This window comes from Oryzias latipes, chromosome 17 (assembly GCF_053564925.1).
Source record: "Oryzias latipes strain Hd-rR chromosome 17, Olatipes_Hd-rR_3.1".
In the NCBI taxonomy this organism is placed as follows: domain Eukaryota; kingdom Metazoa; phylum Chordata; class Actinopteri; order Beloniformes; family Adrianichthyidae; genus Oryzias; species Oryzias latipes.
The window spans coordinates 6,268,370-6,281,097 of record NC_136253.1 but is presented as its reverse complement, the minus strand read 5'-3'; the positions used below and the strand labels follow the sequence as shown (position 1 = coordinate 6,281,097).

General features: G+C 40.5%; 1 protein-coding gene across 1 annotated transcript; it reads right to left on the bottom strand.

Annotated features, from left to right (window-relative positions):
* Positions 1 to 228: 228 nt before the first annotated feature.
* Positions 229 to 7,853, bottom strand: dnajb4 (DnaJ heat shock protein family (Hsp40) member B4). Its single transcript, XM_004078605.5, has 3 exons — positions 7,328 to 7,853; positions 3,965 to 4,545; positions 229 to 1,939 (listed from the first exon to the last, which is right to left on the bottom strand). The coding sequence occupies exons 1-3, from the start codon at positions 7,536 to 7,538 to the stop codon at positions 1,709 to 1,711; spliced, it is 1,023 nt and encodes a 340-aa protein (XP_004078653.1). The 5' UTR covers positions 7,539 to 7,853; the 3' UTR covers positions 229 to 1,708.
* Between the last annotated feature and the right edge of the window lie 4,875 nt (positions 7,854 to 12,728).

Genomic DNA, 12,728 nt, shown 5'->3' with positions numbered 1-12,728 from the left:
GCATGCAGTTACCATGCGATGCAAACATTGCAGAAGACGTTCTCAGGGCTGCACTGGAGAGCATCGCTCACAGAAAGCCCCTCCAGGGTTCGTCTCCAGACCCCCACACTGCGATGGGTGATGTGGCGTCCCCTGGTGGGGCAGAGGCCTCCTGTGTCAGAGGCTGACACTAAGCAGCTTAGAGCTGGCAGCTATATTTACACAGTCATAATTATGTCATCATAGCTCTTCCTTAAACAGTGGGGGTTTTTTTATTCTGATGTTTGCATATCCAAAATGTACATATCTGGTTACCAACAACAAAATATTCACAGTAAGCTATCAAAATAGATATCATTTACTTTTCTCCCGCTGCTGTGAAGAACCTGTTTTCATGAAGTCATTTTCCTTTTTTGGAGAAATGCTACACAGACTACCAATAAAACAAAGAGTAGGAGCAATGCTAAATCAAGTACAGTTAATACACACTTGATTTCACGGAGGAGAAATCTGCAGAAGCTTCTACTCCATAACTGAAACAACAAAGAATCATCTAAAAAGGTCGTGTCGCACAGCCACTACGTATAATTAGCACATATTGCAGCGTACGGAGGAAAATTGGTCGTAACTGAATAACCCTTGTGCTATCTAGTGGGGTCCAGATGACCCCACCCTTACATTGACGTGTTCTCCCTACCATGACAAAGGTGGATAAAGGTGAAAAGACTTCATGTAATCCATGGACACCAGTGAAGATCACAAATCATTGATGAAAAAAGGTTCAGAGCACTGTCTAGTGGGTCTAGATGACCCCACCTCCAACGTTAACATTGGGAGTGGGGTCATCTGGACCAGAACACGTAAATCAACGTAGAACATGAACCGTGTGAGATTATTGCGCTGTTTACATGGCAATTTATTAGTGATTTGTGCATCGATTACATAATTTTAACATGAAATGTGCGCCGTATACGCGATAGGAAAGTTAGACGTCAGTTGTACATGCATGAAAAGTCTGTTAGACATACGTGGAGCGGTCGTGGGAATACACAAATTTGCGAACCACGCGTAAGTGTGTAAGCTTCACGTAATAATTAAACTACGTAAAATATGCGTAAACTGCATAATTCCACACCATCTGCGTGCATCGATGAATGACGAACCCAAGAAACACGAATGGATATCACGCCTGGATCACGAAAGACTCAAATTTCACACGTAGAAAATGCGCAAAATGTACGCAGTGGCTGTGTGACACGGCCTTGAAAGTCTTTGCCTACAATGCACTTGTTGCATACAGCCATATACCTCTTGGATATCTTGCACACAAATATTAAGAGAGCTTCAGAATCCATCAAAATAAAACACTAAAGAGAGTTTCACACAGGTCACTGAATCAGGTCAGACCTATAAGAATCAAGGTTTCATTTGGCAATACATTTCTTCCAGGAGTTCTGTAAGATTTTTTTTGGCAAATATATTTTTGCAACCAAACGTCATCTGCTGTGACTGTGGCAAAAGCCAGCTTCCATCCAACCCAGTACATAACAGTCCAGACAGTCTTTCATTGCACTTGTATCAGTTTGGCAGCATGCGTGACAGTTAGAAAAGCTCAAAAATAGAAATTGCACATTCGTCGGTTGGGCGTCCGTCTGCGTACCGTCACAGCTGGTCTCCAGCGGCTGTGTCTCCTCTCAGGGTCTGAGCGCCGTCATGCTGCTGCCTCGCACTAAGCAGGCAAGTGCCGCTTCAGGACGTCCTTGGCGTTGCCAGGCAACGCATCCGGAAAGTTCACGTCAAACTCCACCACCAGGTCGCCCCTCTGCTCCGGGTTTTTGGGCAAAGGTAGACCCTGTCCCGTCACCGTTTTTCTCAGGCCAGGCTTGATTACATCCGTGATTTTCATGTTGCATGTCTTCCCGTCTATTGTTGACACGGTGACCGAGCATCCACACAAGGACTGCAAAGTAAACAAAAGGACGCCCAGTTAGACAGTAGAAACACGCCTGTGGTCGTCTGCAGGTGAGAACTGAAATGCACGGAATAAAACCTTCAGCTATTGTCTTGACCCTAAACTATACGTTCTTCTGTATCAGCTGAAACTGTGTAAACAATGATTTATTTAAAAAACTACAGTATATCAAATGTAAAAAATAAATCTGCTAATAGCTTTTTCACTTGAAATATAAAATATATTTTAAAGGCCAAGTGTTATTTTACAGTGACGTAAAGTGTTTAGGAAACTGTATGTTTATTTATGGAGTGAGTTTTCTCTAAAGTCTGCATCACATCTCCTAAAAGACCCACACACCAATGAAAATTGTGCTTTTTTTCATGCTATTGTAGCATTTTCTGATGATGGAGGACATATATAAAGAAAGTTCAGATTAATTGCATTTCTGAGTATTTCTTTGTTGAATTTGTTGCGAATCTGGAGCAGAGGAAAACCCTGTTTGAAAAAGCTTATGTTTGTGATACAGCAACAGAAATTGGGGGGACCAAAGTCTTCCTGCTCTGCTGCATTCTGATCATCCACCTGCAGTCCAAAAGATCCATGAGCATCATTGTTTTCCTGGTCTGAGCTGGAATCTGGATCTGAACTGGACGCCTCGATAGCTCCAACATTGCTCGCCATTTTTGTTGCACCGCAAATGTTAGTTTGGGGGTGTGAGGGGCTGTAAGCTAGTGAGAGAGAGTGTAAACAAAGGGATAATGGGATGTAAGAGGAGGGTTACTTCCACCCAGCAGTCCTGCCCACAATCAGAGATGAACTCCTGCCACTCTGCAGAAACTATGTCTTAGAAAATGATACAGGTTTTTAGATTTTGGCTAGAAACCACATAATCATCATTGAAAAACCACTGGGAACGCTTTAAAAATAGATCAAAATATGATCGGAGTGGGGCTTCCATTCTAGATGATGGGCGTGGGTTAAAATAATCATGGGGGAGTCGAATCATGCGTTGGGTTTGAGGTGTCACAGTCCAATGGAAAGGTGAAAGCCTTCATAGATGACATGTTTTTAGACGTTAGCAGGAAACTGTTAGGGTATGACTTAGTTTTTCTACAGCATAATCACTTTAGACCCATTACAAAGCAGATATGTATTTAATAGTCTCCTTTTATACTTTTTTGCAATGTATAATTACTTGTACTGATCTGGAGCTACAGCAGTGTTACTGTGACAAAGCTGTGATCTGACATTTCTCAAGCATCTTGAAGCTTCTTTATCATCAGATGTTATTTGTGGAGAGCTGTTTCTCACGAGAACTTGATGGAATCTGTCTCCTCCATTTGTCTAGATACAAAGGTCCAAGTGTGAGTGCTGCACTCTTGACCTGTGTGATGATGATGAGACTGTCAGAGTTTGAGGCTACACCGCTTTGCACTGTTGTGCTCAAACTAACCTCAACAATCATCATCAGGTCATTTGTCTGCTCTAGACTGCCTTATCTTTTAGTTTAACTGTTTCTTATTCCGGTTCAAACTTTTGGAAAACAAAGGAAAACCTCTGACAGTGAAACGACCTGAAACTCTCGTCTCGGTCTACAGTTTCACCGTTGCCGTCATGGTGACGGATAGTTTTTTTGGGTGTGTTTCACTGCGGGAATGGGCTGATCTTGTGTGGTTAGCGTGCGGCGATCAGACATTCAGAGACGAGGCTGTGAAATTTCTCACTGAGAGCCGAGGAGAGTGGGAGGAACCAGAAAAGTACATGTTGCGTGTGGGCGACCGTCGCCTTGCAAGGGTCGTGAAGATCCCATTCCTCCATGTGGATGATGTCGGTTGCATAAGTGTTTGTGTGTAGATCAGCACTATGTTCATTCAGTACGGGGTTTGAGGTAGACTTCCTCCGGTTTATTGATTGTAACGCAGCTGTTTGGCGTCCAAAGCTTGGAGCTTTGTTCTCCACTCAAAGTGAACTTGCTCATAAACTCGCCGATATGACGAATCCATGTACCAGACTGAAATAGAACTAACGCACCTGTCTTAAGCTCACACGAACAGGATACACGATGTTGGAGCCCTCTCGCCTGAAGTGCGGGTGAGGTTTGTCCTTGATGACGAAGACGATGTCAGCGGGAATGGTGTTGGGCGACTCGTCGCCTTCCCGTGGGAATGTGATCTTTGTCCCCTCCTTCCAGCCTCTCTTGATCTCAATGGTGAGGATCTTATCCTCCGTTCGCATGGTCCTGCCGTCTGGGTTCAGCCTTTTGCGGGAGATTTTCATTCTCTTGGTGCAGCCGTGGAAGACTTCTTCCAGGGTGACCCTCAGTTCATGCACGATGGGGGGGTCTTGCTTCCGACGCTGCTGCCCGCCAAGGCCCACGTGGCCGTCCCGAGGGAAGCCGTTCATGTTGAAGCTGGTGAAGGAGCCAAAGGGGTCGTTCCCATCCACATCCATGTCCTCGTCGTCTCGTCCGTTGGCTTTGCGCCCAAAGAACATCTCGAAAGGGTTGGAGCCACCAAAAAAAGTGGCAAAGGTGGCATGAGGGTCTCCATGGAAGGTGTAGGTGAAGTTGGTGCCCTGTCCATCGCCAGCCGGAGCACTTCCACCCTTCAGACCTGATGGACAACACAAGTTAGTCATCAGTATCGTGACACAGAGGAGATAATGTGTCACAATGCAACAACAGGCTGTAAATGTGAGGATGCAACGAACTGAATGCAACAAATCCACGAGCAGCTCTGTTAAATTACAAAATTACAGGAAAAAAACTGTTGTTCTGACAGTTTTTTCACATTTGAAAATGTGTCTTGTGTTTGCTTGTCATTTACCATTTATCTGAGAGCTTAGTCATGTGATCCGGACTTCTAGTACAGTTTTTCTCCAAAGAAGATCTGCAGTCTCCAATAAAGTTGGTGAGGAGGAGTAAAGCTTTGGATCTCTCAGACGGTTTCACTTTATGAAGTTAACAGTAGATCGATGATACCTCTGATGGTAAAATATGCTGAAAGATATGTCTTTTCTCAGAGGTTAAACTATGATCAATTATCCTACGGTAAGTTTAATGGAAAACAACAATGACTTGGACTTTGACGGTGTGTTCAGACTGAAAAAAGTCCATTGGTCCAGATCGAGCCCTGAAGTTTGCACTTAGTCTGTATTCAGACTGCCGTCTACTGTACTTTCCTGTTTTGACCACCTTGAGAGATGGGTCCGAGAGCGGTTTCTGCTCCCGGACCAGGGGCCGGTTGGGTATGACCATAATGAAAATTTATTCTGGATTTTCGGGGGAAACAAACTCTGGTTCACTTTAAGCGAACCAAATGTCCAGTCTGAATACAGTCTTAGATATATAAGGGGAAGACTAGACCTCTTCACCCACTTAAACACCTTTTTCTCCTGCCAGGTTGATCATAAAGTGAGGGCCTTTGAAACAAAACAAAATCTGAGAAAATTCTTGCGGCCGTGTCACAGTTTTTTCTCGCATATTGCACGGATGAAAATTGGTCATACGTGAAAAGATTGAGAAAGTTGTGGTCTTTATGTGAAATTTTCACAGATGTATCAAAAATGAATCACCCTAAAACCGAAGAGGGAGTACGAATGAACCACGCAAATAACACGTAAAATCGACGTAAAAGCCAAACCTGGCCCAAAATTCATGTGTCAATTACATATTTTTAACATGAAATGTGCGCCATACACGCAATATGAAAGTTACACATCGGTGGTTCATGCGTGAAAAATCTGTTAGACATTCGTGGAACGGTTGTGGAAAGACACAAATTTGCATATGCATCTCGCAAAAATCACGCACAATTGCGTAAGATTTGCGTAATAATTAAACAACAGTAAATGGGCGGCCGTGGTGCAGCGGTAGGGCGGTCGACCCATAATTGTAATATTCCGCGTTCGATTCCCGCCTTGCACGCCCATGAGTCGAAGTGTCCTTGGGCAAGACACTGAACCCCACCTTGCCTCTGGTGGGAGGTTGGTGCCAGTGTGTGAATGTGTGTGTGAGCATGGGTGAATGGGACTGTGACTGTTAAGCGCTTTGGGCCTTTGAAAGAAGGTAGAAAGCACTATATAAGTATACGCCATTCTATGTAAGTATACGCCAAACAGTGTAAATCTCAACCGCCCGAAAATTTTGAATAGCTCAAAACCAAATTCACCCAAAGACCGTCAGCTGAAACCGACGGACATCTATGCACATCGACGAACGCAAGAAGCACTTATGAATGACGAATGTCCTGAATGTGTCACGAAAGACCGAAATTTCATACGAGGAAAATCAGGAAAAAGTATGTAGCGGCTGTATGACACGGTCTTTAGATTGTAACCAACTTTACATCGTTAATCCCAGTAACCCTTATGCTATCCTGTGGGGTCCAGATGACCCCACCCTAATTGACATGTTCTCCCTACTATGACAAAGGTGGATAAAGGTGGAAGGATTTCATGTAATCCATGGACACCAGTGAAGATCACAAAAGAAGAAAAAAGGTTCAGTCATCTGGACCCCAAAAGACAGGTATTGGCTTGCTCAGCGCAAGAAGATAGCACAAGGGTTATAAAATAAAAAATACTTAAAGAAACTATAGATTTGGCTACATTTAATCCTGCCTTCATCCTGAATCCCACACATCTAAAAGCATTTCTGTGGATCTTTGAAAGGTGATGGTGTCAAAACCACACAGTAGGTTGCTCTTCTTCCTCCATCCACACTTCTGTGGTAACCATGGCAATAGTGGAAAAGCATTCCTTTCTTAAAGGGATGCAGATGGTGCATTTCAAAACCATCTATTGAGGCTAAAAATGTGGCCTGTAAAGGTAACTTGAGTGTAAATCGTGTGATGCTGATATGATTCTAGTGAAAATGGTGGAATGTCACTCATTAATGATGGAAAGACATTTCCAGACCCATTAAAGACATGACTCATCTTCTGACTCAGGCAGATTAGTTCTTCAGTGTCAGCATCCATACCTGATTTTCACAGATAATCAGCGGTTTGTCATCACCCTTTGACGTAATAAAATAAAAGTGAAAATAAAATATTAAAGTGATAAAATATGAAAAAAGTCATAGTTAAAGAATAGGGACAAGAATAAAGCACTTCATGCTTCAAAAATGGGTGCAGAACTCAGCTGTGGGTCGTTTTTATATTTAAAAAAATAAGAAGCATGAAGCCAAACCCTCAATAACTGCAGAGAGCTGTGGTACAGTGGTCTGCCGAACAGCTGTTTTCTGGATTTCCCCTGACACTGAGGGACTCGAACTGAAGCCAACTGTGCTTTTGGCCCAGCCATCCACATGCATCACCATGACCTGAAGGGGGGATTTGGGGGCCAATCTGGCAACTCAGAGGGAGAAAGGGCGATAAACGGCGTGAACGTTACCTTCCTCTCCATACTGATCATAAATGTCCCTTTTCTTAGGGTCGCTCAGGACTTCGTAGGCTTCAGCGACCTCCTTAAATTTCTCATCGGCGTTTGCAGACTTGTTTTTGTCCGGATGCCATTTCAGCGCTTGTTTTCTGTAAGCTTTCTTGATATCCTCGTCCGTGGCTCCTTTAGAGATCCCCAGCGTCTTATAATAATCTTTACCCATCTTTTAAAAAAGGAAACAAACAAAAATCACACAGAAATATCAAATAAAAATCGGAATCGCCCCGCAGAGCAGTTGCTTCTGGCCCGGCTCGATGATGATCGATGCTCTTCACAGCCAAAGTGTCGACGTTAAATCAGCGCAGGGCAGAGACGGAGCGCGAGATGAGGGGCATTTGGGGGCGCTTGAGTCAACGTCATGGACCCTCTGTTATTTATCCGCGACTGGACGACCCTCTTTAAATAGACACGGCTGCCCTCCCTGCATCCACAGCGCCAAAGTCAAGCTGCACGTGAACCACGACATCCCATTTCCGGTGATTCCTGTTAGCCGTTAGCTCGGACTTTAACTGCGTACTAAAATGTTGAAAATGTAAATTTATACTCATATATATTTTTTTTCACTTTTTAAAACTGTTTCAATATGTTTAATTCGTTTTTTTAAATAAAAAAATAAAACATTTCAATACATTATACATAAAACCTTCTAATTCATTAGTTTGCAGAAATGTCACTTTCTTTCATTCATAGAGAGAAACAGTTTTAATAACAGTTTGTTGAATTGGACGTGTCCGCTCGGACCGCTCCCGACTGTGACGCTTTCGTCCATCAAATCACTTTTATTTTGACAGTGTATTTCCGGTGGACTCTATTTGAGAGACGGAAGTTGATCTGGAATTGAGCGGCTCTTTCTGGAAAGCAAATGCTGATGAAGCTCGTCATCCTCTATAAAGGGGCCCTTTACACCCCGCACAGGTGAAAAGTGAACAAAAAAAGACCTGCTTTATCTTCTTGACATCACAATAGAAAACCAAGGCAGGACACCCCACATCCCCCACAACCCCATATGGACAAAATGTATACCTTTGGTAAACTTTCACCTGAAACAGTTACTCATCTATTTTAGCATTGCCCCCTTTACTCAATCTTCTGGGCAAATTTTCTGTGATTTCTTTTGTTACAAATCTGCTTGTGTTGTTTGGCTTCCGCCATCACAGGAATATGCCAATCCGATTTTTAAGAAATACATTCATCTTCCTGGCTAAATTTTACTTTCATTAATGCAAATTTTCTAACAAAATTCCAACGTTTTCTTAACTTTAGTGGAGGTCAAACTATATTGAAACTTTTCATTTTTCAAACAACAAAAAAGCTAGAAAATATTCAAATTCCAATTCTGCAATGTTTTTTCATTCTTACTTCTATATACTCATTGTGTGATTTTGTCTGTTTGTTCCTACCCCTGGCTCCTTATGTTGTTTATTTTATTGTGATTTATTTTATATTATTGATATGTTTGTATTGATTTACAATGTATAATAATAGTTTTGAACTGAAACTGACATTTATAATAAAGTTAGAAAATAAAAAATCCCCAATATCCCAGAACCCCAAGTGCCCCAACAAGATGTTACTATCTAACATTTAATAAAAAATGCCTATAAACATTTAAACTGTGCATTGTAAAATGTAATCCACGTGTATCTTGTTATGTTGTGATGAACCTTGTGATGAACGTCTGATAAACTATCAGTGTATTATTTTCTGTATTTTATTTACATCTGTTCTTCTAAGCTATTTATCATCTTTGTGCAAATGTATAGATGAAAGCCATAAGCCTACAGTTTTTTTGGCGGTCCCTTTTAATTGTGCAAAAGAATAAAAATCAAATCAACCCTTAGATAACTTACCAGAAAAGCCACGCTTGCATATATCAAATCAAATCAAATCTAACTTTTTTTGGATAGCACTTTTCCAACTTGTGTTACTCAAAGTGCTTTACATAAAAAACCTAATTGATTTATAAAAACAAAAAGCAAGACACTGCACAAAAAATATGCATAAAACCAGTGTGATGCACAGAGGAGCACCGAGAGGAAATCATCCGCAAGAAGCTTCGTGTCTTTGGGAGGCGTCCCCCCCTTCTGCAGAGGATCAATAAGGACAAACTGTCCTGTTAAGGTCTGTGAGTACTTTTCCCCCAGCAGTTGAATGTATCCAAGAAGAGAGGCAACGGAGAAACGAGTATTAAAAACATGATCAGGGGCCCTTACTCCCGGAGGAAAGGTCTCCCCCTGGACTTGCACAACATCTGTCAGGGTCTGACAGGAAAGACCCCAACCTTGGAATCACGTTGTTACTACTGTTCTTTGTTCTTGTTCATTATGAGAGTTGAACAGTCAATAAGTTATCTATATTTTGAAACGTGCATTTTTTTCCAGAGTGATGAAAGGTATTAAAGTTATTTATTTTAATGTTAATGGACTCACAAATCCTAATAAGCGTAGCAGAGTGCAAACTAAGATGAAGAAAGAGCAAGCACAAGTGGTGTATTTATAAGAAACCCACATAAATGATAGGGAACATTAAAAATGAAAGAAAATGGGCTTTACAAATATGTTTTTCTCCTCATACAAATCTGGCGAGGCGTGGCAATCCTAATCTCAAAAAATTTAAACTTTGAAAAGTCTTTTGAGATTAAGGATAAAGAAGGTAGGTTTGTTTTCGTGCGGGGAACGATAGACGGTAATCTAGTCTCATTCGTGAATGCATATGCACCACCAGGAAGCGACTTGAGTTTCTTTAAAAATATTATGAACATAATTGGAAACAGAAACCCAATGTCTATTGATTTGTGGTGCAGACCTAAACATCAGACTAAGGCCTGACTTGGATAGTTCTAGTGGGTGACTACAAGAACCAAATACTTTATATTAAAAAGTCTGCAATCTTAGAGAAGGTTGGTTTGATAGACATATGGAGAGATCTTTTCCTTATAAGGAGAGACTACTCTCATTACTCGGCCCCACACTAACTTTATACCAGAACAGATTATTTCCTAACTTTTGGGAAAGTTAAAGATAGAATTCAAAGATTTGAAATGGGATGAATAGACATAAGCGATCATGCACCATTATATCTAACTATTCATTTAAACACATGCCCAAAATTATCCACTTGGAAATTAAATTCATCCTTGCTCAAAGACATAAATATTTAAAAAATAATGATAAAAGAAATGACAGATTTTCTTAAATCAAATGATAATGGAGAAGTGTCATTTTCAATACTATGGGACACATTAAAAGCTGTCAGAAGAGGGAAAATTATATCAATCGCCTCCCATAGGAAGAAAACACGTAATAGAAAGGCTGAAGAATTACAAAAGAAGTTGACACAATTAGAAAGTGAACATAAAAAAACCCTTTAACAAGCACGCTGAAACAATTAAAAGAAGTTAGAAATGAAATAACTAATCTTAGTACGCAAGACATAAAGAAAAAAAGAATGTATTTGAAACAGAACTACTACGAAGGTGGATCCAAATCAATGAAAATTTTAGCATGGAAACTGAAAAAGAAAATTGCTGACAGCACTGTTAGCAAAATCAAACATCCAGAAACTTGAAACATTATAACCAAGTAAAGTGAGATGCATGGAGCATTTGAAGCATTTTACAAACAATTGTACTCCAAAGTACCTGGTAGGACTGAGGACGAGATTGATTTTCTTAATTCCATAAACCTACCAACTCTGAACGATCAACAAAATAAGAAAATGACAGCAGAGGTCACATGAATGGAACTCAGGAAAGCCATAAGTTGTTTGAAAACCAATGTCACCGGATTCTGATGGCTTTACGGCAGAGTGGTATAAGGAGTTTAAAGATGAGTTGGCCCCTTTAATGCTTCTTGCATTTAACTGGGTGTTAAAGAAATCACAAATACTACCAAGTTGGAATGAAACCATTATTTCTGCCATCTGAGTGTGGCTCATATAGACCGATCTCTGTCCTTAATATAGATTACAGGCTGTTTAGCTCAATTATGGCCAGGTGAATGGAGGAATCTTTACCCAGTCCGATATGTAACGACCAGACTGGATTCATAAGAAACAGGCAGACACAAGATATTATAATATAATAGAGCAGATAAAACATCTAAAAATAAAGCTATAGACGCGGAAAAGGCATTTGACTCAGTAAATTGGGATTTTCTGTATAAAGCATTGACTAAATTTGGATTGCATAACACAGTTGTTGAAACAGTGAAGGCTCTGTATGCCAATCCCACAGCAAGAGTTAAAGTTAATGGTTATCTCTCAAACAGCTTTACAATCCAGAGAGGAAATAAACAAGGTTGTGCCTGGTCTCCACTTTTATTTGCCTCATATTTAGAGCCGCTGGCACAATCAAATAGACAAAGCAAAGACATCAAAGGAGTAAATATTCAAGGACAGGAACACAAACTTGCGTGTTACTCAGATTGTATTTTAATATATTTGTATTTTAATATATAAAAACCTACAAAATCTTTACCTGAACTGATGAATCTGTGCAGAAAATGTGGAAACCTATCTGGGTATAAAATGAATATGGATAAAACTCAAATACTTGCTTACAACTGCTGCCCACCAGCAGTTTTGGCGATGCAATAACCGATGATATGGCTGACAAAATCAATAAAATATTTAGGTGTAAACATACCCAAAAACCTGACCAAATTATATGAGGAAAATCACATCCCATTACAAAAAAAGATAGTTGAGGATGTAAAACGTTGGAACTTGATCCCCTTTTTCACTTTATTTTCCCGAATTGAATCCATCAAAATGAATATTCTACCGAGACTACTTTACCTTTTCCAGACGCTACCAATACATATCCCTCAAAACCAATTTAATAAATGGGACAAAATCATTTTATGATTCATATGGGGAGGTAAAAGACCCAGATTCGCCTTAAAACGCTTCAATTACATAAAAATGAAGGAGGATGGAGCCTGCCTTCTCTAAAGGATTATTTTCGGGCAGCTCAAATGAAGACGGTGATTAACTGGTGTGATGTGAACTATAAAGCTAAATGGAAAGACATGTTGGAGAATATACTCACTATTCCCATACAAACAGTCCTGGTGGACTCAAATACCCAAAAACAAATTGACAATGTCTGTAATCCATGGTTTAAGTGTACACTCTCTTTATGGAAAAACGTAGTTAAAGAATTAAAACCAGAACGCTCATTATTCAAACGGTATGCCCACGATTCTAATTTTGCTCCAACTAAATTGGATTTTCATTCTAAATATTGTTCTGCCAAAGGGTTACTAATTTGGAGGTTTGATTAAAGATGGCAAGGTTACTCGTTTTGAAATGTTGAAAGAAAAATGCAGTTTTGAAAAGCAGGACCATAAAA